Source organism: Rhinopithecus roxellana, chromosome 21 (genome assembly GCF_007565055.1).
Source record: "Rhinopithecus roxellana isolate Shanxi Qingling chromosome 21, ASM756505v1, whole genome shotgun sequence".
Lineage (NCBI taxonomy): Eukaryota > Metazoa > Chordata > Mammalia > Primates > Cercopithecidae > Rhinopithecus > Rhinopithecus roxellana.
In genome coordinates, this window is record NC_044569.1 from 62,631,806 (window position 1) to 62,657,457 (window position 25,652).

General features: G+C 45.0%; 1 protein-coding gene across 3 annotated transcripts in view; it reads right to left on the bottom strand.

Annotated features, from left to right (window-relative positions):
• The window catches only part of ALPK2 (alpha kinase 2), a 145,553-nt gene that overhangs the window by 47,020 nt on the left and 72,881 nt on the right, over positions 1–25,652 (bottom strand). For all 3 annotated transcript variants that reach the window (XM_010374672.2, XM_010374673.2, XM_010374674.2), the window contains one exon: positions 4,772–8,159. In XM_010374672.2, coding sequence (XP_010372974.2) covers positions 4,772–8,159 — 3,388 coding nt within the window. The remainder of the gene's footprint in view (positions 1–4,771; positions 8,160–25,652) is intronic.

A 25,652-nucleotide genomic window follows, 5' to 3' on the forward strand; every position in this document is an offset into this window, starting at 1 on the left:
ATTACAAAACATGTAGTCCGTAGCCAAACCAAGATCACCAATACTGAGACTGTTTGCTCCACTGCCTCAAATTATACTACGGTGAAAATATCCATGAATTCAAGGGGCTTCTCATTTCTCCTTGGCGCCAGCAGATGCTTGGATGACAGAATGCATATTTAAAAGCTAATTCTCTACCCAGGAAGTGATGATGGGCCCGCTGGGTAGCAAATCTTTCAACCAGTGAGTACCAAGACTACTAACAGTATCCTGGGAGCCAAGTGGATAACTGAGAGAGAGAAAATGTAGCAAGTAGGTATTGACTGCAAACCCGCATCAGTGCATTTAGGCCCAAGTTGAGACCGTGTTCAGGTTCACAGTCTGAAACTCTTGGTCCGGGTCTCGACCAAGCCCACCTCCTCATCTGGGCCATTTCCTAGAGGGTCCTTCCAACACCATGCAGTGGCCGGCTTAATGGGTGATTTGGGGACATCTAAATATTCCTAAGCCTGCCGGAACCTGTTGTACTGAACACAAAGAAAATTGGGAGATGGTGGGAAGGGCATGAAATGGGCAGCAGAACTGAATGATGGATGGTCTGTGGGAGATTTGAAGCTTGTTTAGCCAAGGGGTTTGGGCTTTGGATAGAACCCCTGTCTATGTGAGACAGAGGTAGAAAATGCAGCCGAATGAGCTCAGAGGAGACCTGGAGTGCAGCTAGGTTTGTCTTCCGTGTGCAGGTGGGCCTAGTGTTGAGGGAAAATGGTAGTCAAGTCCCTGGTGAATATAGTTTCTGTACTAAGCTTTGGACATCAAATACGATTACTCAGGCCTGGCATGGTGGTTCACACCTGTAATCCCAGCACTTCTGGAGGCCGAGGCAGGAGGGTCACTTGAGGCCAGGAGTTGGAGACCAGCCTGGGCCACATAGCAAGACCCCATCTCTAGAAAAAAAAAATAGCCAGGTGTGGTACGCATGCCTGTGGACCTAGCTACTTAGGAGGCTGAGGTGGGACGATTGGTTGAGCATAGGAGTTCAAGGCTGCAGTGAGCCGTGATCTTGCCACTGCAATCCAGCCTAAGTGACAGAGCGAGACCCTGTCTCTAAAGTAATAATAATAATTTTTTAAAAAAGATTAGGGTTTATTTCTTTTATAATGATCCAAGTCACTGCTCCCCTCATCCTAACTCCGCCCCACCAGTTAACTGGTGGGAAGGCATTAAATCTGTGCTCCTTTGGGGATAGCAGGGTGGGTACCAGACTGCTAGGTAGGGCACAGTCAAGGTGTCAGCCAAGGGGTCTGAAGTGTACCAGCTGGAAAACAGTGACGAGGACTCAGGGTCTTACAAAAGCCATCACCACAAGAAGGAAGGAGACCTTCCTAATCCGGTGTCTTCCTGGTGGCAACGTTTGTTATTTTTAAACAATGATATTGCTGTGGCTTACACTGAGAAAACAAAATAAAAAACCTTTGAGTGCTTAATGTTGGAGTAGATCGTTAAAGGAATTGGTCCACAGCTAGAAACCCATAACGAACAACTAGAAGGTGATAAGTTAAAAAAAAAAAAAAAAAAAAAAAAAGGACCCGCATGGTGGCTCATTTTGGGAGGCTGAGGCGGGCGGATCACAAGGTCAAGAGATCTAGACCATCCTGGCCAACATGGTGAAACCCCGTCTCTGCTAAATATACAAAAATTAGCTGGGCATAGTGGTGCACGCCTATAGTCCCAGCTACTCGGGAGGCTGAGGCAGAAGAATCACTTGAACCGGGAGGCGGAGGTTGCAGTGAGCCGAGATCACGTCACTGTGCTCCAGCCTGGTGACAGAGCAAGGCTCCATTTCAAATAAAAAAAAAAAAAAAAAGCAGGAAAAAAGCAGGGTGTTGTCAAGGGCTGGCCCTCTGAATGCTGCCATTCCAAAAGGTAAATGCTGGAAGAGAATCATTTTTCCCGTCTCTTATCATCATCTGTGTTGATTCATATGGATTAGTGCCCATGGTGGATTCATATTAGATACATATTCAGTGCATTCATTATCAGAGTCACCATGGAAAATAACAAGGTCCTTAATAAACGGATGAATATGTTGGTCAAGCATTTATTTCCCGTCGGGCGATGGCCCTTCCAGTGCAATAACCTAGTACTGGTTTGTAGTTAGGACGGGGAGCTGTGACCTTTATAAAAGGGGGGTGCCAGTGTTCTAGAAACCTGTTCTTCTAACTTTCTCTGCAAAGAAAATCCCCGCACGAGAGGGGAGAGGATGGCGGCCAGTGGCAACTCCTCCGAAGCTGGGAAAGGACTGCAGGATCAGAACCTACCCCAGCGTGGGCAAAACCTGCCTGGGACTCCCATTTAGCTGCTGACTCAAGGGTAGCTCTGATGAACCTCCCCTCGCCCGCTCCATCACCAGATGACTCCTACCTTCTTGCCGAGGCCCTGAGTTCTTCAGAGAGGAGGGGCTATGGACGCCAGCACCACTCTTTCTCCTAATACTAGGTTGGTATCAACTCAAGACACAATGCTCTTGTGTCTGAACTAAGCTCCTTATTTATTTCATGAGCATACTGGGCATAAGCATTGCCTCATTTTTTTATTTAAAAACACTAATAAAAAAAAACAGTAACTAACAACCATGAGAGCTGTGTTAGGCCACAGGCCATTCAAATTGCTTTGCATTTTTATACCGGAGAGGAGTCTTATTAGCACCCCCATTTTACAGATGGGGAAAGTGAGGCGCCCGGAGGCTAAGGCATTTGTCCAGGGCTACCCAAGTACTGCCAGAGGCCAGACTTGAACCCAAGCAATATAACTCCTAATCTACACCCTAAATCACCAAGATACAACTTGCCCCAGCTGGGCCCAAACACCGCCTAGTATCTCTAACTCTGAATCTTTGCCTCTTAATGGCCTCTGTGTTGTGGGTGGCATGAGTAACAATCCTTCAGTGGTCTGGCCTGGAAAAGTCTTTGGTTGTCTCTACCCCGTGGTCTCCGGCAGGGCCCTCTCAGGACAAGGCTGGCTGCTCTTGCATCTACTTGCTTTGCTCAGGCCAGTGCCTCCCAGAAGGCTGCATGCTCGGTCTTTGGAGCCTTTAGTGCAATGGCGAGGTTGTGCCGCAGCTGAAATCAAAGTCTTTGACAGCGATTGATTTCAACACTGCCTATCTGGACAGTCCTCTTACCCATGGGTAACTTGAATAGTCACGGGCAAGAATTCCAAAAAGGTTGTTTTGCTTGTCTACCTTTACCTGCAAAGGAACCCCCATCCCCAAACACGGGGGTTGAGGCTGGTCCCTAGAGGCAATCTATTCAGCCTCTGGGCTGAAACCACTTTTGAGAGCTTTAAAACATTGCCTCATTCTCTCTATTTAATTTTATTTATTTATTTATTTATTTATTTATTTATTTATTTATTTATTTGAGACAGGGTCTTGTTCTGTCGCCCAGGCTGGAGTGCAGCTGGAGTGTGGTGGTGTGATCACAGCTCACTGTAGCCTCGACTATCTGGGGTCAGGTGATTCTCCCTCCTCAGCCCCAGAGTAGCTGGGACTACAGACATGCGCCACCATACCCAGCTACTTTTTTGTATTTTTTGGTAGAAATGGGGTTTCGCCATGTTGCTCAGGCTGGTCTCAAACTCCTGGGCTTAAGCAATCCTCCTGCCTCGGCCTCCCAAATTGCTGGGATTACAGGTGTGAGCCACCATGCCCAGCCATTCTCTTTAAGTATGTTTTAAAATATAGATACTAATAACCTGATTGGATACTTTCAAACTCTTCAGAAGGCAGTTTTGTCTTTAAACCTTTCTGCAACAGGGGTGAGGACCCATTTGATGGGATGGGAATAACAAACACCAGCCTCAAAGTCTAAGGACTCAGGATAAGAAAGGAGAAAATTCTTCCCTTCTGATCAAACAGAGCCATCCATAGCTTTTCGCTCCAGAGCACACAGGCCACTGCAGCTTGCTGTAACATTTTCTCTTGACTTCTACCAGGGTGTGCGGGGAGGGAAAGAAGAGCTCTGAAATAAAACACGCTAAAATTTGGTCCATAAATGGAATTTGGGACTGAAATGATTCCTTAGACAAAGTAGAATTAACTGCAATTTCAGGACTTTTTTTTTTTTTTTTTTAACAGCATCATAGGTAGAGATTGATCAAGAACTTTTGAGGCTCAAGTGGTCTGAAACCTTGAACACAGACCTCAGAGGACTTCAGATTTAGATAAATGGGAAGGGTGAGTTGAAAAGAAATGTTATACTCAAATTTGGAAGAAAAACCAAGGTTCAAGGAAGCTATTTTTAATGAAAAATCAGTGATTAAAGAGGAGAATCCCAATTTGTACCAAAATATTCATTTCCATGGTCTTCGTGCATGGTCTATTTCATTACACTAATTAGCTACACTGATTAATGTTTCTGTTTATATTTTTAAATAGATTTTGTAAAAGAGGATAATTAAACGGAAAAGCACCCTCATCACATTCCCCTCCAGCAGACATGCCTACAGGCAGCCTTTATCAGTGGTTCTCAATTGTGGTTCTCCCGATAGATCACCTGGGAACTTGTTAGGAGTGCAAATTTCACACACTGGGGGAGGGGAGCAATCTGGGTTTTAACAAGCCCTCCAGGTGATTCTGATGCCACATGCTGAAGCCACTTGGCCACAATCATAGCATCAATGCCCACCTTGGGGACACTGGCCTTAATTGCAAAGGACCCTAGAGGACACAGGAACTAGATACCTGGTCTACAAGCCCAAACTTTAACAATGATGGACAGTAACAGAGCCTCACCTCTTCCTTCTCCTTTGCAAGATGGCTTTTTTGGGTCTTGTTTCTCTTCTGTGTGTGATAATGATGTTTCGAGTTTGGGCATCTTTTTGAGAAAGGCTGAGTTCTTTCTGGCATTTTCCTTTTCTTCCAGTTTCAGCCTCAGGGCTGCCACTTTGGACAAAATTTTCTTCTTTACTCCCTCAGCTAAATGTCCACTGCCTGGGGCTTCTGGCTTCCTTTTGACCTCCTCTGACCCCGTCACTGCTGTGAGGGCCCCTGGTGATTTGCCAGCTTGGGCTTCCAGTGACTTCTCCCTCTCCCTGGACTTTTTCACACAGCGTAGGGTGCCCTTTTGATGTGGATCCTGCAGTAACTTAGGGGCTTTCGCTAACTCATCTTCTCCTGAAATGAATGCCAAGGTCTTTGCTGAGAAGCTAGATGAGCTTGGGGGTTTGGTTTCCCCAGTTTGAAGCACCTCTATTTTAGGTTCCTCCATTTTGTGGCTTATCAAAAAGTTTGTGACATTTCCTTCAGGAGATGAAGTACGAGGCAACCTGGTAAGATGAGGAGAAGAGGGTAAAGGTTTCCCACGCTCATTCTCAATAGTTCCCCTTTTCTGTGAAACAGGAAACACATACTGATGGTTTCTGGGCTCAACTAAGTCATTTTCAGGGACGTCATGAATTTGGCCTGTGGAGTCGTGAGCATCAACCCCAAGGGAAGCATGAGTCATTATTGGAAGACAGCTAGAAAGAGGTGAAGTGGGGGAAATCAATTCTGCTTTGTCCTTTTTACTTTGCTCAGCCTCCCCTAAGCTCCCATCACTGCTTTCTTGTATTTGGCCTATGCTACATCCACTTGGAATTCTTTCACCCCCTTCACTGGGTTGCAGGACTTGCCAAATGGTAGTTTTTGCCTCATCAGGTTGACTTTGTTCAGCCTCCCGCTTCATATTGCCTTCTTGGCTTCTGCTGATTCTATTTTCAGTCAGAATGATTCCCTGGAGACATGGAACTTGCAAAATGGCAGGCTGGATTTCCGCTCCATGGCCCACATCTCCGTCATTTGATTGACTCCCTTCTCTGGCGCCCTCTGGTGTGGATTCAGAGGGCTCTGGTTTTCCAGCCCTGGTGTACTCTATCACACTTGTCTCATCAATGGGATCTACAGAGGACTCTAGGATTTTAGAGCAGGTCAGAAACTTTTTAAAGAAGGTAGTGTGATCCATCTTGAGTTGCTTTTCCTCCTGGTCTTGACTCACATTGTTAACATTTTCCTTCCCTCCAGTTTCAGAAGCCACTGGCAGTGAATCTGTGACACATAACTCCTTTCCATCTACAGGGTCCACAGATGACTCCAGGAGTCTGGGTTGGCTGAAACCCCAGGAAGAAAGACTTCTCCAGTGTGCACTGATGGCAGGCTTTTCGCCTTTATGGCTTTCTCTGCTATCAGCAAGGGCTGAGTCAGCATCCTCTGGACTGTGAGCTGATGCTGCTATTTCAGAGGGGGCCAATTCAGGCACAACAGTATCTGCCTTTAGACTCTCAGGTACATCCCAGACCTTGTCAGGAATTATGGGACCACCGTCTGATGGCTTGCTCTCAGAATCTGTCAGTTGTCTTGGTGGCCGGATTTCAGAAGCAGAAGCCTCTAGAGTTATAATCTTCAGCTTGTTGCCTGCCTCCCAATTTCCAGGTCTATATTCTTTAGACTCTTCCAAAATGATATCAGAGAGAGACGGAACATTGCTCAGAGCCTGACTATCTTCTTCCCCAGCAGCTTCCGCCACCACGGAGACCCTCATCCCCCAAACTGAGCGCTGCCCTGCTCCTTCCCTAGAGCTTGCTGGTGAGTGGGCCGAGGGCACCAAGTTTATTTCCTCTTGTGCAGCAGATGTCGTAGGCAAACTTTCTTGGAAATCAGGTGCAGAAAGAGAACCCTGGTGGGACAGACTCTGCTGCTGGAGCCCCTGCTTCGTTTCACTTCCTCTTTCTTGGAAATTCTCTTCATGGCTCCTAAAGTCTGCTCTTTCCACAGTCTGGCTCTTATCTCCAGACAGGTTATCAACCTGAAGAGGGGAATTACTGAAGAAATCCTCTCCCTCCGGGAGCTGTAGGACATGGTGTGGGACTCCTGGCACACTGGGTGCTGTGCAGAGTAGCTCTTTTGTAGATTTGGTGGTAGCACCACTTAAAATATGACCCAACTGCACTTGGGAAGGAAATTGGGAAACCTTTTCATGGGATGCACGAGGGAACCTCTCCTCAGTGCCACCTGCATGCTTGTCCTCAGGAATTGACACAGCAAGGTACTTGGCTGGGTGGACTTTGGTGGCAATGGTAACAGTTGATGTGTCCTCAGTCTCCCTGGTTACTTGAAACTCATTATTAGCAGTTAATGTTGATGTCTTCTCCCAAGGAAAACTCACGACTGAACTATAACTGGTTGGGGTGTCTGTGGTGTCTGCAGCACTAGGACTGGGGCTCTTGTCACCTCCTTCTTCAAATTGCACTAAAGGATTGTTCTCAGAAGAAAGGAGCTGTGTTTCCTCAAGCCCTCCTGAGTTGCTGGGGCTTGACTGCTCCTGGCCAGCATGTACTGTGGAGGCCAGTGGGCAGGTGGAATTCTCTACCTTGGCTAGATTTTCTTCTGTGGCACCTTCACTAGCTGTGTGTGAAATGTTCAAGGTGAAAGTACTGATAAAAAGAGGGGACATGACTGACTCGCCGTCCTTGCTGCTTTTGTATGTAGACAATGAAGTCTCAGATACTTGTGTCTGAAAAAGGACTTCTAGTGTCTTGCCATTAGGAGAACATAAATCAGATACTTTGCTTTGACCTTCTGCCAGTTGCAAGTCTACAGAGCAAATTTCTTGAGGCAAATATTTATCAGCTGGTGCCCCAACAAGAGAATCTATGGTATCAAAACATGTTCCTTGGTCACCAGCCTCAAAACACTCCATTGCACACACTGCTTCTCTGTCCCTTGGCCCATCATACACATTTTCCAGGGTGAGGACAGTATCTGTGGGTTCAGGGGAAGCAACGGAGACAGCCATAGGCTCCCTGAAGTCAGCATGGGCATCCTTGGGGAGACGCCTTGAGAACACACCTGGGGACGTATACTCATCATTGGCTTCTGAGGTGCTCAGCTTATGTTTTAGGTCTTCCCTGAAATTGTCAGGTGTGTTGCCATCTCTGTCTTGTTTTTCTTCCTGCTGTGGGTCACAGGTACAGGGTTTGACCTCCAAGTGTTGAGCTAATGATGCATTTTCCTTGTGGACTCCTCCTAAGTTTGAGAAGGAAATTGTTGTGGTCCCAGTGAATGGGGACTCCTCCCCAGCAGGCTCTGAGAAAGCTGGCATCTGGCTGCAAGAGATTCTCTCTCTGACTGTTTCCTGAATTTGTACCTAGGAAGATGAAAAGTGGTATTAATAGCATTGTTCATGGGAGAGCCCACAATAGGGCATAACTGCAATCCCAAGAGTGTTAATCCTCAGTGACTGTAATAATGGACAAGAATGATTGAAATCTAAACATTAATCCCCCAACTCCCCCTAGCTATTAGAGATTTCCTAGAAAACTGCAAATTTAAGCAACTCTATGTTCCAGGGGGCCCTTTGTCAAATTCATCATTATAAGCAAAAAGCCTCCTGACAACCGTCATTTATTTAATGATTTTTTTTCTCTCTTAGGAAAGAGATGGAAATAAATCGAATGTTAACTGTTTTGATCAAGTAAGTCACAACAAGAGCTGTGTGCATCTTTCCAGAAAGATGAATCTCACATGATCATAATAAATGAAATAAACAGTACTTACAAAACAGCAATAAGCAATTTTTGTCCCCAAAATATGACAGCTTGCTGGTTAATAATTGCTATGGTTTGGATATTTGCCCCCTCCAAACCTCATGTTGAAATTTGATCCTCAGGGTTGAAGGTGGGGCCTAATGAGAGGTGTTTGGGTTATGGGGGTGGATCTCTCATGAATAGATTTATGCCATCCCTCAGGGGTGCGGGAGGATGAGCGAGTTCTCAGTCTATTGCTTCCTGGTTGTTAAAAAGAGTCTGGCACCATCCCCACCCCCACCCTGCTTCCTCTCTGTCCATGTGATCTCTGAAAATGCCAGCTCCCCTCTGCCTCCTATCGTGAGTTGGAAGCAGACTGAGGCCCTCACCAGATGCAGATGCCTAATGTTGAACTTTCCAGCCACCAGAATCATGAGCCAAATAGGCCTCATTTCTTGATAAACTACCCAATCTCAGGTATTATGTTATAGCAACACGAAATGCACTAAGATAATAAGGTTACTAAAAAACAGAAAGAAGGCTGCCTTTGAACCCACCTGTAATGAATAAATGGACTTATGATTGGCCACCAGCACTGCCAATCATTTCTTTCCTAGAGTTGCTTATAAACATCCCAGAATGTATCCCAGACTTTAAAATAGATGCCCAATGGCAGACAGACCACCTCTATAAGAAATAGAAGATTCAGGACTGCTTAGGTTTTTGAGAAAAGGGGAGAGGGGGAGGGAGGGAGGAAGAGGGGAAGGTAGAGAAAAAGAAACCTCTCACATTCTGAGGATTGAGCCTTTCATGGTACCATATAAATGTTCTATGATATTGGATATTGTTCAAGGAAGCAGTGAAACTTTTAACTCATTGATTATTTCAAAACAAAGAAAACTTATGTCCAGCCAAGGAGAAGAAAATTGCTTCTAATTTCTGAAGCAACTCAGTCTTTGCTCCCAGGACTCCTGCCTTGGACAGCCCCATTCAGATGTGCAGGGAACAGATGACTGGCCTTTGCGGCATGGGGTTCAGGGGTGGGGATGAAGTCTGTCTCCCAGCGTATGACAAAACAGAGCTGAAATGTTCATGTGCATTTCATAGCTCCAATGTCATGAGACTGATTCTCACAAATCATACGTGAGAATCAGTCTTACTACCTTGTGGTCAATCCCTGTAGCACTGCCCGTGGGAAAGAGGACAACAGCATAACCACACCTCTTTCCACACTTCCCCCAGGCTGCTTACAGCCTGTCAGTCATTCATCTCTCATTTTCTCTTTTAAAGCTACTTTGAGGTTAATTTAACTCATATTTGATGGGCATAAAAATGCTAACTAAACAAGAAAGAAATTCAGTATAAACTCCCCGAGTGCTAGGACTACTTAACCTTTCAACAAATATTTGGTGAATGCCTCCAGGGTGCTAGGGAGTGTTTTAGATCATGGGGATACAAGACAGGCAAATGCTCCTCTACAGGAAGCTCCCATTCTATGTTCTAGTGAAAGCCTGTTATAGTGATTAGCATGCAGTAGGTGCTTACAAAGTGTTGTTGAGAGAACGAATAAATGAATGAACCATGTACCAGTTGAGACAGCTGTAGCCAACTTCACCCATTAAAGCCCTACACTTGAAAGGGTTTGAACTTTCATCTGCTCCTGACTTTGCAACAACCCTGTTTTAAAGGAGACTTTGAACCATAAGCACTACTGGTTATCCTGGTGTTCCTGGAAATAAAAATATATTTACTCCCTTTCTATATCCCTTTTTCTTCTTTATTAAAAAGAAGAAATATAATTTCTGGGAAATAAGGGACAAGATTTTTTTTAAAAAAAGAATTTGCTGTGCATATGGTTCCCTCTCTATACCTCAATATCTATAACACATGTATAGAGTATTTTTCTCATTTGGTATTTTGGTTCAAACTTTTAAGAATATGCTATAGCGGCCGGGTGCGGTGGCTCAAGCCTGTAATCCCAGCACTTTGGGAGGCCGAGATGGGTGGATCACGAGGTCAGGAGATCGAGACCATCCTGGCTAACACGGTGAAACCCCGTCTCTACTAAAAAATACAAAAAACTAGCCGGGCGAGGTGGCGGGTGCCTGTAGTCCCAGCTACTTGGGAGGCTGAGGCAGGAGAATGGCGTGAATCCAGGAGGCGGAGCTTGCAGTGAGCTGAGATCCGGCCACTGCACTCCAGCCTGGGCGATAGAGCGAGACTCCATCGCAAAAAAAAAAAAAAAAAAAAAAAAAAGAATATGCTATAGCACAAATAGATTGAGTCATTAAGCACAGAAAACAGAGAACTTTCTGGTCATTATGTGAAATGTGTAGAGAGACCGCCCAATCAAAAACACCACCACCCCTCTCTCCGGCCTTTCTATCCTGCCTGAATTTCCACTACCTATGTCAGTCCCTTATTTTAAGGTCCTGGTATTATCACAGTATCATCAGTGTTAACAGACATTTATGGAGTAGCTGTCATGTACAGAATTCTCTGTCAGGCACTGGGCAATTTTTTCCAAAGGGCTTCAGTTAAAAAGTTACTATGACATTTACTGGGATGGTACCTTTATTCTTCCATGATTGATTACTATTACATCAGCAAAGTAATAAGCGGGTACCTAGAAGAGATTGACATCTGAAGAGAATTAAACATAGGACAAGTAAGTTTTGATTAGGATGAGTTTGGTCACTGGAATAGATCATTATAGTATCATGCCTTGATTTACAAAATAATCATATTCCATTAAGATTTATTTCCACCTTTCCTCTTGTATTAGTCAGTTCTCGCACTGCTATAAATACCTGAGACTGGGTAATTTATAAAGAAAAGAGGTTTATTTGGCTCACAGTTTCACAGGCTGTACAGGAAGCATGGTGGCAACTGCTTCTGGAGAGGCCTCAGGGAACTTTTACTCATGGCAGACAGCAGAGCCGGAACAGGCATCTTACCCTACAGAAGCAGGACCAAGGGAGAGCGAGTGGGGTCGGGGGGCGGGGGTGCTGCACACTTTTAAACAACCAGACCAAGAACTCACTCATTGTCACAAGAACAGTATCAGGAGATGGTGCTAAACCATTCATGAGGAACCACCCACATCATCCAATCACCTCCCACCAGGCCCCACCTCCAACATCGGGAATTACATCTCAGTGTGAGATTTGGAGGAGACACAGATCCAAACCATATCTCCCCTCTTGCTTTTAAATTAAAATTCTACTTCAAAATACCCTAGTGAAGCTCCACGTGTAAAAAAATTGGTTGAATCCTTGACCATGTAAATTCATACATTTGACACACATTTAGTGACCATCTACTTTATACCAGGCACTGTTCTAGGCAGCTGGGAAACATCAATGAACATAATAAAGATTGCTGGCCTATGGAAGTTATGTTGAAGCAATGAACTATACAACTGGCCTGCTGCTGATGTGCAATTCCATACATTTGATTTTAACTCATGGGTTTTGTTTTTTTTTTTAATGTGAAGCCTTTAACAGCCCAGTCCATATTTGTACTTGCTTACGGCATCGGTTCCAAGAGCAGGCTCCTCAGTTCTCATCCTGAGGCCAGCTCACAGAGAAAGGGAAACCACAGACTCACACCTTCCCAGTGAGTCAGATCTTTCTTTTAGGAGGAGATTTCTTAGTTAAGTCATTACAAAAGAACTCTACCAAATGATTCTCCTGCTGTGCACCTACTCTCAGCACAGAGTGAGTGCTGAAACTTAGAGTGAGTGCTGAAACAATTTCCTTATGTAGGGAAATTGTACTCATTCAAGTGAAAAAAGGAGTGTTTGGGGCTCTAGGAGCAAGCCTACCGTTGTGTGTGGTGCGTGGACTTGGAGGACTAGCAACCAGGGGTTCTAGCCCAGCTTAATTGGATATACCATGCACGACCACAGGTAACCTCTTTAGCTTCTCTGACCCTCTGTTTCCTCCTCTAAGACTAAACACACGCATGTCAGCACCATCTTGTCAAGTGCCTGGCATATTGCCTGGTGCCCAGAAGGCACTCACTCACTGATATTAATTTTCCTTCTTCTCTATGATAAAACAGCAGTAGCTCAGGAAAAGAGGAAGTCGGGGAGCTCTGACAGGCAGAGCCTTGAGCTATGAGCTTTATGAGGGTTTTCTCATCTGATCTGTAAAATAAATCTGAGAAAAAGATGTTATCATCTCTTCTTTACTGATGGAATGAATAGCCTGGGTCCAATCATAGAAACCACACAGTAGGTTATATAAGAGAAGTTCAATATAAAGAATTGTTGACTGTGATAGGAGAGTGCTATAAGGTATAAGGAAACTGTCTATAGTACTGTAGGCAAGGGAAAGTACCAAGGAAGAACAAAGTTGGAAGGGGTTTAGACCTACTTGGAGAAGGTATGGTTAGGCCACCAGATAGCACAGAAGTCACTGGTGCATCCAGACCAGAGCTGGCCTGGAATTGCTGGGAAAAGCAATAGACCTCCCTTCCAAGTGCAGGCAGGGAGTAGGTGGTCAGCATGCAGTGGCGTGGGTGAGGAGGGGAGTCTGGGCATGGGTGGTCACAGGGGCTCAGGCTTTCAGAGCTTGTGGGCTACATGTGGTGTGGGTCAGGAGTTTGCAGAGTGCTAGTTGAATGTCCACTCAAAACTCACATTGAAACTTAATCCTCCATGTGGCAACACTGAGAGATGGGGCCTTTAAGAGGCGATTGAATCATGGGAGCTCTGCCCTCATGGAGGGATTAATCCATTCATGAATTAATGAATTAATGGGCTAAAGGATTAATACGTTATCAAGGGAGGGGACCTGGTGACTTCATAAGAAGAGGAAGAGAGGCCTGAGGTGGCACAGAGCATGCTTAGCCCCCTTGCCATGTGATGCCCTGCTCTGCCTTGGGACTCTGCAGAGAGTCCCCAACAGCAAGAAGGCCCCCACAAGATGCAGGCCCTCTACCTAGGACTTGTCAGCCTCCAGAACTGTAAGAAATACGTTCCTTTTCTTTATACATTTCTCAGTTTCAAGTATTTTGTTATAAGCAAAGAAAATGGACTAAGACACAGAGGGAATAAGTGCTGTGTGCACCAGGCCTCGGGCGGCTGTGTGTAGGCCACGCAGGAGATTGGTGGAGGCAATCTGTGTGTTGATACAGGCAGGAGGCTTTAAGAGCTGGGGTCCACATGGGGCTCCGGTTTCCAAAGAGAGAGGGCAGCAGAAAGGGTATCACTACGCTAAGGCTACAGGGTTGCAGATGACCACGTTCTGGGCCCCATGGCTGGGGCAGGATAACCACAGGCTCTCCAACTCCACCAATGCTGAAGTGACAGGAATTCTGTTCCTCCTGCAGTGTCCTTCCAGTGCCTTCTGCTGAGAAAGTGTAACACTGTGCTTACTTTAAAGAAGAATAATGGAATTTCGTTAGTACAGGGCACATATTGAAGGGTGAATTCAGAGCTGAGAGGCATGAATTAAAAACCAACACATGAGGTCAATGACGTTTGGCAACGAGAAGTCTCCCCAGGGTCTCACAGTCAAAGGCAGAGCCAGGATTTAAAGCCAAGTTTCTGAGGCTACAGAGCCCTTTCGAAAGCAGCATCTCCAATTGGATAAGTTGGAACAAATCCCACCTCACCAAGGGCTGGAAACTCCCCCTAATTTAAATCCAGAACTTCTGAGCTCCCAAAACATTTTGGATATGAGACTGCAAAGGTCCTTCTTAGGTGCAACACGGCCGTCTGTCAATTTCAACACCGCCGTCTGTCAATTTCTCTGCTTCCCTACAAGGTCTAAGGGCAGGAACAGGAACTCTGTTATTCATTTCTGAGTCTCCAGAACCCAGCACATAGGGACTCAGATAATTTTGCTGAATGAATAAGCAGATGAATGAATACAGGAGGGGAAAGGGTAAACCAAATTTAGTAACATTTCCAAGCCTCTTTTTGAAAGCAGTATTAAGCTTGGAAACTTAATGCTTGAATAGCAGTTTTCAATTGAAATCCCATTCAACATGCCTCTGATTCCACAAACATGTTATTTTCATTTATTGGCCTTTCCAAAAGTTCTACCTCCTAGGAATGTCTGCCATGGATTTAATGGAAAGGTGTGTTTCCTCTTTGTGCACCCCAGGATGTTCAAGGTTATGCTTTCTATCGTTAATGAGTGTCTTTCATGCCAGCCAAGTGCATGACACTAATTTGAGCCACTAACAATAGAAGTTTGTATGAGATAAGATCCCTCTCCTCGAATAGCTTATAATCCAGTTGAAGAGACAAGATGTACATGGAAAAGATAGATAACAATTCTTGACAAGTTGTGCTAATAGTCAAGTGGATGAAACTTAACTAACAGCACTGCTCCAGGACAGAGTGTGGAAGGTCGTCACTGTATCATCCTCTTCTATTTCAAGGATAAAATTCCTGCAGTGCAAAAATCAGAGGTTGCACTCTTATGTCATATGTATCAATTCTGAGATACTTGAACATTTCCATGCAGTCTAAGGAACTTCTCTACTGATTGGACTGGGCAGATATGGTAGACATTGTTGGCTGACTAACTTAAAAGTATCCCCAAGCCCCTTGTCTCTTGCTACCTCCAACTAAGAATGCTGGAAAACCACATACTCTCCTAGCCTCTTACATAGCTAGATGGGGCAAAGGGGCCAGTCTACCTAATGAGATGTTCAAGGAATCCCACCAAGGGATTTCTGCGGAAGGTTTGCTTTCCTTGTGTAAGTTATAGACATGGTGGTTACCTTGCCTATCCCCTCCTTCTTCCTTCAATCAGGATGTAATGTCTGGTGCTGCAGCTCTCATCTTGCAGTCCTGGGGCATGAAAATGAAAAGCCAGTATACTATGACTGGTGCAGCAGAAAGAGAGAAGGAAGTCGGAGATTTGCAGTCATCATCGAGCTACTGGAATGACACAGAGACTTTCACTAGCCCCAGACTTCTTGTGAACAACAACAAAGAGCCTTATGTTTTAAGCCACTATTAGCTAGCTAAATATTCTGTTAACTGCAGCTTCTCAGCAGCCTAATGGATAGGAGAGAAAAATACATGGCTGAGGGAAGAAGGGGAAGCCAGGTGAGGGTCACCCTGGAGCCCTCTGGAGGCTCTGGGCAGCTCCTGGTAGGGATTAGCTGGAAGAACAGTGTCCCGTAGAGCAAGGGGTGTGGTCCCTGGAAGGGAGCTCAAGGTGCTGGTCAAAATGCCAAGGGATCAAAGGGCCTGAGGCAAGGTGAACTTGAAGTAGAGTGGGGTAGGGAGAATGGGAAATATGAGAAGATTGATTGTCAAAGGAGAGAGGCCACAGTTCTAAAGTTAATCAGAAGCTCCCGGGGCTAGGAGGGCCAAGGCACTCGGTCCCTAGCTTCAGCTGGTCAGTCTTCCATGTGCCAACATGCCCTACCATGCATAATTTTCATTCTCCAGCTTCTTTTTCTCTTTTTTAGTGTTCTTTTAATGTTCTTTCCTTTTATCTGGATGAGGTAGGTAGAAATAGCACTGTGTCCTTCAACAGTTGTCTACACATCATCAATTTTCCCCTGTGGTTCCAGGAAACTTTAAATGAGACCTTCCCCTCTCTCCAGCCACTCTGGGCTGCTGTAGCCTCCCCCACGGATAACCTTTCCTAAATATCTGCTGAGCTGTCACAACAGGCAGAGCGTCATTCGGCCGTTTGTCATTCGATAGATCAAATCCATACCACCTGGGGCTGCAAAACTGAAAATAGATAGCCCGGTCCCCAGCCAAAGAAAGCTTAAAGGCAAGCTAGAATATTTCAGGAACTTGAGTTTATTTTTAGGAGTCGCCTGATTGCCCAGAAAGAAGCTTCTCTTAAAGGCTTTGAATGTTAGAATAACACATAATAGATTGGAGGACTGTACCTTCCTTGATATTCATCTGAAACCTCCAGTCCTGAAATAGATGCTAAACACCCCCATATCTGACCAGCTCTTCTTCGTTCCGTTCCCTCCTAAGGGACAAGAAATTCTCAACCAACTGGTATTACAATTCTGTCTTCATTTCTTGGGAGTCATAGAGTTTGTAAAATACTGATTTGATCTTCTGCTGGGAGAGGCCTGGATTTCCATGGCTCACACCCTTCCTAGGAGCTCTGTGCATTCAGTGGCAGTCTTTGCCTGGTGATATGGTACGAGTGGAAGGGCAGTAGAGCATGAGCCATGAGCGTATGAATTTGTTGTACATCTCAGGTGATGTGAGCTAAGTAGTAATGCTACTATTAATAGTAATAATTGCTAAGCCCTACAGCCTTTTTAACACATGGCAGCTACTGTTCTAACTGCTTTACTTACATTAATGCAGTTAATGTTGATAAAATGGCATAGAAATTTATGACTTGAGGATTTTGGGTTGTACATTGCAAAGGATGGGATATGCCAACTATTCCAACACAGGACAGGACCATGTAATGGCAAACTCATGTGAAATGGGTCACAAAAACAGCTGTCTTCTTTTCTTGCATGCATCTGTGTTTTCCTGCATAGATGATGGGAGATTTCTGGGAGATGAGAGAGAGAGAGTGAGCCATAATTTCCATAAAGTGCAACTCTATGCAAACATAAGAAAAGATGGCACTATGAAGGCCCATGATTTCTTTTGAATTCCACTAGGCATTTCTGAATAGTCTCTGGGGGGTTTTTTGGTTTTTGTTTTGTCTTTTTGTTTTTTTGTTTGCTGTGTCTTAAAAAGACCAGGACTTGGATGAGGAGGTGAGAGGAAAATGGAGTAGGGTGATGGAAAGATGATTAAGTCTCAGAAAACTGGGGATTGGTCCCGGGTCTGCTGCTATACAGGAAGTGGCTTTAGAGAAGTCACCAGGTCTCTTGGAGTCTTTCTTCCACAGTAAAGTAAGGGTTAGATAATACCTCTTGTTTCCCAAAAGCTTTGGTGTTCTGTGACCTGCTGCCAAGTAAATGGGGCTTAAGCTTCACCCCTCACTTGCAATCAGATTTTCCTTGGACTCCTAACGCTTCTAGATCTAATCTTCTCTATTAACTGGAAGAGTTGTTAGGGAAAAGGATAAAGCATGTCACCATGTCACCATAGGTAGACCAACCCAAGAATGAGCCAGTGGGGCCCCAGAGAGGGGCCGGGAAGAGACAGTGAGCTGGAGAACAGCTTACCATGAACATGCACTCTCTGGATTCCAAGTTCCTCTGCCTCCGTGGTCTCTTTGCTTCTCCCTCGTCTAGGCATTAAGTGCCTTGTGTCTTTGGTAGACTGCACTGTGTTGGCATATAGACCCTATGGTTGATCCTGCAGAGTCCTAGAGGCTCACAGATCTAGTCCAAGCCAATGAAAATCATCACAGCCACAGAATGCAACACCAGTGGCCTAAGCTTCCGATCTTTTTAGCCCTTTGTAAGATACAGGCTGCTTTGAAGAGCCAAGAAAACTTATGTCTTCTTCCCAGAAAGTCTTGTTTTACCCACACAATGTTGAACATAATTTTAGGGGAGTTTCTGACCCCCTTGGGCCTATGGATCTCCTGTTAAGGGCTCATTGAGCCTCAGAATGAATCTCTGCTGTAGACCATGAGCCTGGGGTGAGTGGGATGGTATTGTTTACGTCCCACAAACTGAAACTTTCCTGCAGATTTCAGACTAAATGATAAGGGGAAAAAATTAATTCTTAGTCAGGTTTTAGGAGAATATTTTCAAATCTATATCTCTTTATAGTTTTTAGAATTTGTGAGTAAAAGCAAAACCAAGGTAGTAGCAATTACCACACTGCAATGACAATAATACATTATATAAAGCAAGTTCTTGTAAACTTTAGAAGCAGGAAATACTTGTCACGATTACTACACTAGTACTTTGCCTATTCAGCGTGGGCTTCAAAGTGTACAGCAGTGATGGTATTCGCTATTGGAAAATCTGAATATAAACATAAATATTAAGCCAGTCACCTGCCTCAGATGCTCATTACCAAAAAATGACAAGAAAGTGCAGGTTTGGGGCTTGACGATTCCTTATATCCTATATCTCTTCTCTAGTAAGTCAGCAGGATAGTGATAGGACCTCAGGTTTGGTTTCTTGTTTTGTTTTTTTTTGTTTTTTCTGTGTGTGTGTGTGTGTGTGTGTGTGTGTGTGTGTGTGTGTGTTTGTGTGTGTGTGTTTGAGACGGAGTCTCATTCTGTTGCCCAGGTTGGAGTACAGTGGTGCAGTCTCAGCTTACAGCAACGTCTGTCACCCGGGTTCAAGTGATTCTCCTGCCTCAGCCTCCCAAGTAGCTAGGATTATAGGCGAGTGCCACCATGGCCGGCTAATTTTTGTATTTTTAGTAGAGACGGGGTTTCACCTTATTGGCCAGGCTGGTCTCAAACTCCTGACCTCAAGTGATCCACCCACCTCGGCCTCCCAAAGTGCTGGGATTGCAGGCGTGAGCCACCGTGCCCAGCCAGGCTTTGTTTCTTGATGGGCAGGAAATAACCCCTCTGGCAGTACAATGACAGGTGATGAAGCAGGCAATAACATTTCCTGCTAAGATGGAGAGACAGCTTCGTTCCAAAAAAGAAACAAAATTTCCTGGGATATTGAGATCACGGAGAGGGACAACAGCATTAGTGTTGTTCAACCTGGTGCAACAAGCATGGTAAATGCTCAGAAATTATGTCAAATGAGTGAACATCTATCCAATCTGATCTTCATCCAACATCCCTTTGCCAACATATGTAGGAAGGTTTTGCGTCTTCAGCCTAGTTCTCTTCTCTGTGTCAAAACTCACCATCTCTCTGTTGAGACATTGATCTCCTACCTGAAAATTGCCCCAGGCTCCTGCATTTTGGTTAATATGTAGCTTCTACTAAACTAAATCTCTTATTCATCACTAATAGTTTGTTGCCTGGTTTGCCGGGGTCTTTTTTAGATCTAAACAGAAGCTTTATGTTCTCCTTTGAGTAGAGAGAGAGAAGCATCTTTTGTTTTAACCACAAATAATTGAGGTTTCAAGTATGTACCACCTAGAAGACATCAGCATAACTGTACCGACTATAGCCAGGCACCATGCATGGAAAGTGGAGATGTCCGGTTTACCTTGGGCACAGAGATATAAAGTTGCAATGTACAACAGCAGGGTTGCATTTAAAGATGAGGGAAATCAAAGGCAAGATGTGAACTGAGGAAGACTATGGTGCAGATTACACGAGAAATTCAGGGGCCCCTTTGGATGGATCCATCGAAACAAACTTTCCCCTTGTAGATGGAAGGAAAAATAATGATTCACAAAAAAGTTCCTGGGAAGCTGAAGTTGGTGGGGAAATGCTTGGAGAACCAAGGAGAAAGAAAACATCTGGAATTCAATGTTGTGATTTGAGCTAGGAAGGCAAAATATACACTGAGCTGATATTTGTGCATATGGTGGCTTGAAAATTGACACACCTTTCTTCTCAGGTGCCTGAGTACATGCAATCCCTTTATTTTGTCTCTGGAACTTATCCTGTCTTCCTCATGGGCCCCCATTCAGGGATGTGGAAGATGAGTGGAAAATAACAAAATTTTCTTTCTGATTAATCCTGCTCTGGTCCAATCCCTTGGGCAGTCGTGTAGGGAATGCTCACCTTCTAGTCCTGCTGACCCCACCCTCTGCAAGACGGTGTCTGAGCTGCCCCACATGGGTAGGTGGGAGGATGGCTAGTTTCTGTGTCCAGAAAGGGAAGCAGTCAAATCTCTCCTGTCCTCTCAGTTTCTCTTAGCTTGCTCCACCACAATCCCGACATCGCAAAACATGAAGTCAGGACCTACGTGCCCATCTCGCCCTGACTCTGTCTCTGTCACCTCCCAGTAGCTCTGAGCAGGGAAAGCTGTGTCCACTTGTCCACACCCTCACACCTGTTTGCTTTCAGATTGTGCAGAGATAAGATTCTCTGATCTAAGAAGAAAGGAACATGGAAAACTCTCTCGACAAAGCCAGACTGTAAGGTTATTGTCCTGCTTAAACAAATACAAAACCTATTTATTTTCATCTGTTTGCTTTCCACAGCACAACCCTTATCTATGCCTCTCTCATAGGACAACCCACATTCTGGTCTCTATGACGTACAACCCCCATCCCCATCTCCATCACATACAACCCCATTCCTGCCTTCGTCATGAACAACCCCATCCCTGTCTCTATCACATACAACCCCATCCCCATCTCCATCATATATGACTCTACCCCCATATATATCATATACAACCCCATCCCCATCTCCATCACATACAACCCCATCCCTGTCTCTATCATGTACAACCCCATCTCCATCATGTACAGCCCCATCCCCATCTCCATCATATACAATGCCATCCCCACTTTCATCATGTACAACCCCATCCCCACTTCCATCACATATAACCCCATCCCTATCTCTATCATGTACAACCCATCCTCATCTCCAAAACATACAACCCCATCCCCACCTCCATCACATACAACCCCATCCCTTCTCCATCACCTACAACCCCATCCCTGCCTCTATCATATACAACCCCTTCCCCATCTCTGTTGTGTATAATCCTCTTCACCTCATCACCATCTCACCCCCGAGACGGAGGTAACCCTAGTTTCCTTGGCTTCTTTAGAAGGTACTGGAAACAAAAATGGAAAAAAAATACATTTTTTTCTTAATAATTCACTGTATCTATACTATTGGCAACTGTACATGTTTCCTAGGGCTGCAAATGACCACAAACTGGGCAGCTTAAAACACTACACCTTTACTCCCTCAGTTCGGGAGGTCAGAAGTGTGCATTCAAGGTATCGCCAGGGCTGCACTCCTCTGGAGGTACAAAAGGAGAGTCCTCCCTTGCCTCTTCCAGCTTCTGGTGGCTCCTGGCCATCCTCGCCATTACTTGACCTGTAGATGCATCACTCCAATCTCTCCCTCCATCTTCACGTGGCCATCTTCCCTCTATGTCTTTTCGTGTGTCCTCTCCTCTTCTTATAAGGACACCAGCCACTGGATTTAGGGCCCACTCTAGTCCAGTATGACCTTATCTTAGCTAATTATATCTGCAAAGACTTTATTGCTAAATAAGGCCAAATATTGAGGTTCCAGGTGCACAAAATTGCAGGGAACACGATTCAACCCACTAAAGCAATCCATTCTTTTCCCAGCCTGTCCTTCTGGCCCCCCACTCCATGGTCTCCTGTTTGCTGTCCACAATCAGCAGTGAAGCATAGTCACTTGACTGGGTGGTACAGACTTGAGAAGAGACAGGTTTCAAATGAAGTTTTAGTGGCAGGGCAATGATAGGAAGGTTGTCCCTCTCCTGGAAGTTATGCCTACTTCTGTGCTAAGCAAAGTCTGTCCAGAGAGTGGAATTCAGTGCAGCCAGGTCTATTTCTTGTCACTATCGTTGTCACCAGCCCAGCCTTCCAGACCCTGCAGTCAGCACCAACCAGTTCAGAATGTTCTGATGAAGACCAACCCATGCCTGATTGGAATGTTCTGCTATCTCCTTATGGAGAGGCAGGGACTGAAGAGTTCCTTAAGTTTATGGTCAGATTTAGACCCTGAACTAGAAATTTAAAAGAGGAAGCAGTAAATGGTTCTCATGATGGTTATTTTCCCATCCAACCCCATCAGTTTGATGGTAAATGTGAAAGCACTTGTTTTTAAATCATCACTTAAAAAAAAAAAATGCCCCAAATCGCAAGGCAGTATCAAAATACCTGTGCTGACTCAGAAAGATAATTTTTCAAGCATCAGCAGAAAGGGGAACTTACAGAATTTGCAATTTTACCTCCTGCCCTGCCTCCCGCCCCCACCCCAGTTCTGCAAATGTGGTAGAGGCAGTCAATTGGAGGGGGTGGGGGAATATAATTTTTCATGTTTCTGTCTTGCCTCATTAACTAATCTAATTCCTTTCAACAAATATTGACATACGCTGTGTTTCTTCTGCACATTCCAAGATGAATCAGACCTAGTGTCTGTCCCCACCCAGCTCACAGAATAACACCCCAGCTGGGCAAACAAATGACTATAGGTAAAGGCTAGCACAGAGACAGAAATAACTTGCTACAGTAGAAATTAATCTACTTTGGGGAGAAGAGAAGGGACGAGTGTATCAAGGAAAGATGCAGAATCAATATATTTGCTGCTGATGCATGTACATTCATTAATTCCTTTATTCAACAAATACTTGTTGAAAGCCGTCAATGTTCCTGGCCTTGTCCTAGCTTCTAAGGAAAACATCACCAGCCAAAGTCTCTGTCTTCTTGAAACTTACGTTCTGTGTAGGGAGGTGATCAAGATTTAGGGTAGGCAGGTGTTCTATAAGGAAAGAAGGTTGTTAATGATCTAGAAAGAAAGTGATGGCAGTGGCCCAGATGAAATTAGGAAGCCTGGGCTACCATGGTGGCTGGGAGAATGGAGAGTGGGTTGATTGTGTCCCCCAAAAATAAGTTCAAGTTCTAACCCTTTGTACCTGAGAATGTGACCTTACTTAGGAATAGGTTTTCACAAATGTAATCACATTGAAATGAGGTCATACTGGATTACAGTGGGCCCTAATCCAGTGACTGTTGTCTTTATAGTACGAGAAAAGTTTGAACACAGAGACACACAGGGAAGAAGGCCGTGTGATGATGGAGGCAGAGATTGGATTAATGTTGGCTCCAAGCCAAGGAACCCCAAGGGCTGCTGGTCACCACCGAAGCTAGAAGGGAAGTGTGGGATGGCTTCTCTCTCAAACCTCCAGGGAAAACCTATGTCGCCAACTGTCTGCTGATTTCCGACTGTGCTCCCTGAATTGTGAGAAAATAAAGGTCTGATGTTTGAAGGCACCCCAGTTTTGGGTGCTTTGTTATGGCAGACCTTGGAATCTAATACAGAGTGGAAGATTCCAATGCAGGAGACACTGTGGAATTAGAACAGACAGGATTTGGGAATGGGTTAGACACAGGGCCTGAAGGCTAAGAACGCATCAGCAACCACCGTCAGGACTCCAGCTCAGGGAGTTTCACTACAAGTAGGCTCAGTGAGGGATGGAGACTGCTTGCTCCAGTACTTGATACACCAAGTAAGTTCTTTATATGGTTAGGCTTTGTGTCCCCACCCAAATCTCATCTTGAATTGTAATCCCCAGAATCCCCACGTGTCAAGGGAGAGACCAGGTGGAGGTAATTGAACAATGGGGGTGGTTTCTCCCATGCTGTTCTCGTGATAGTGAGTTCTCTGATGGTTTTCTAACGGCCTGTTCTCTGCTTCACTCGGCATTTCTCCTTCCTGCTGCCTTGTGAAAAAGGTGCTTGCTTATCCTTCGCCTTCTGCCGTGATTGTAAACTTCCTGAGGCTTCCCCAGCCATGCTGAACTGTGAGTCATATTAAATACCTTTCCTTTATAAATTACCCAGTCTCGGGCAGTTGGTTTTTATGTTTTTTACTTTTTGAGACAGAGTCTCACTCTGTCACCCAGGCTGGAGAGTGCAGTGGCATGATTTTGGCTTACTGCAACCTCTGCCTCCCAGGTTCAAGCAATTCTCCGGCCTCAGCCTCCTGAGTGGCTGGGAATACAGGTGTGCGCCACAAAGTCTGGCTAATTTTGTATTTTCAGTAAAGGCGGGATTTCGCCATGTTGGCCAGGCTGGTCTCAAACTCCTGACCTCAAGTAATCCACCTACCTCAGCCTCCCAAAGTGCTGGGATTACAGGCATGAGCCACTGTGTCCACCCTCGGGCAGTTCTTTATGGCAGTATGAAAACGGACTAATAAAAACGTGTTAGCTCAGCTATCGTCTTTGGGGCTGGAATGATGGACATTCATGTGGATGCTCCTCAGGGTAGATCTATGTGGAACACAAAGGCAGTCTGCCCAGCACAGAGTTGGTTCAAAATGGTAACAGTAGGAAATATGCCGCTCCTGTGTCTGACTGCGGGGGTTTGGAGAATGAAACTAGGCACCACGGATGATGTTACTGTGATGGGCTTCAGAGTTCATTTCTCCCTGTCGCTAAAGGCCACATCCTGATCCTCCAGCCCTGATCATAAGACAGACTGTAGCATCGCGGAAATGGGCACTGACCTGCAGGTGCTCCTCCTTCCACCCCATGGGGGATGCCCCCTCCCCAGCAGCCTGCCAAGTGTCTCCAGCCTCTAATTCTCTTGAGGATCTTGCCTAGGGTCCCCAAGATCAGTATGTCTTGTGCTTCAGTTGGTCCTTTAGACCAGCCACGAAGTAACAGGCTTCTCTGCCCTCCCTTTTCTCAGGTCTGGAGACTCAAAGGATCTGGCCTGGGGGTTAACAAGCCTATTTATGCCCATCACTAGAACCAGCTTGATATGGTTTGGTTGTGTCCCCACCCAAATCTCATCTTGAATGGTAGCTCCCATAATCCCCACGTATTGTGGGAGGGACCCCACAGAAGGTAGTTGAATCATGGGGGCGGGTTTTCCCATGCTGTTCTCATGATAGTGAATAAGTCTCCCAAGATCTGATGATTTTATAAGGGGGAGTTTCTTGCACACCCTCTCTTACCTGCCACCATGTAATACATGCCTTTGCTCCTCCTTCGCCTTCTGCCATAATTGTGAGGCCTTCTCAGCCGTGTGTAACTGTGAGTCCATTAAACCCAGTCTCGGGTATTTCTTCATAGCAGTATGAAAATGGACTACTACACAGCTCAACAGGCATATGGCAGGGTCTGCTTGGTATAATCTTAACACACAACACTTCAAGAGGGTGGGAACACAGAAAACCGCAAGTTCGTGTTGTTCGAGTAACAACTGGTTTGGCCAGAGCCTCTTCTTGTAAATCCTTCTTAACAATTAGATTCACTCCATATATGGATTTGGAAGTAATTAACCTGCACCTCTTTAAAATATGTTAAAATTCACATTTTCAGGAGTACAGTAACTAGCTTAGGTTAGTGAGATAACACTGAGATTCGAATCATATCTAGGTACCCACAATGGCTAAGTCTAATCATTTCTTGGTTATTATCCTGATTTTCTCTTCTTTGTCAATGTATAATATCACAAAAGAGCAAAGGTCAGCACTGAGCAATTCAGACTTGTGCCAATCTGTCTAAAGGGAAAGAATTCTCATGTCTGACTTTGAATAGCACCATTATTAACCAATATTACTATTTATTGAATTGTTATTATAAAGTCTACCTACTCT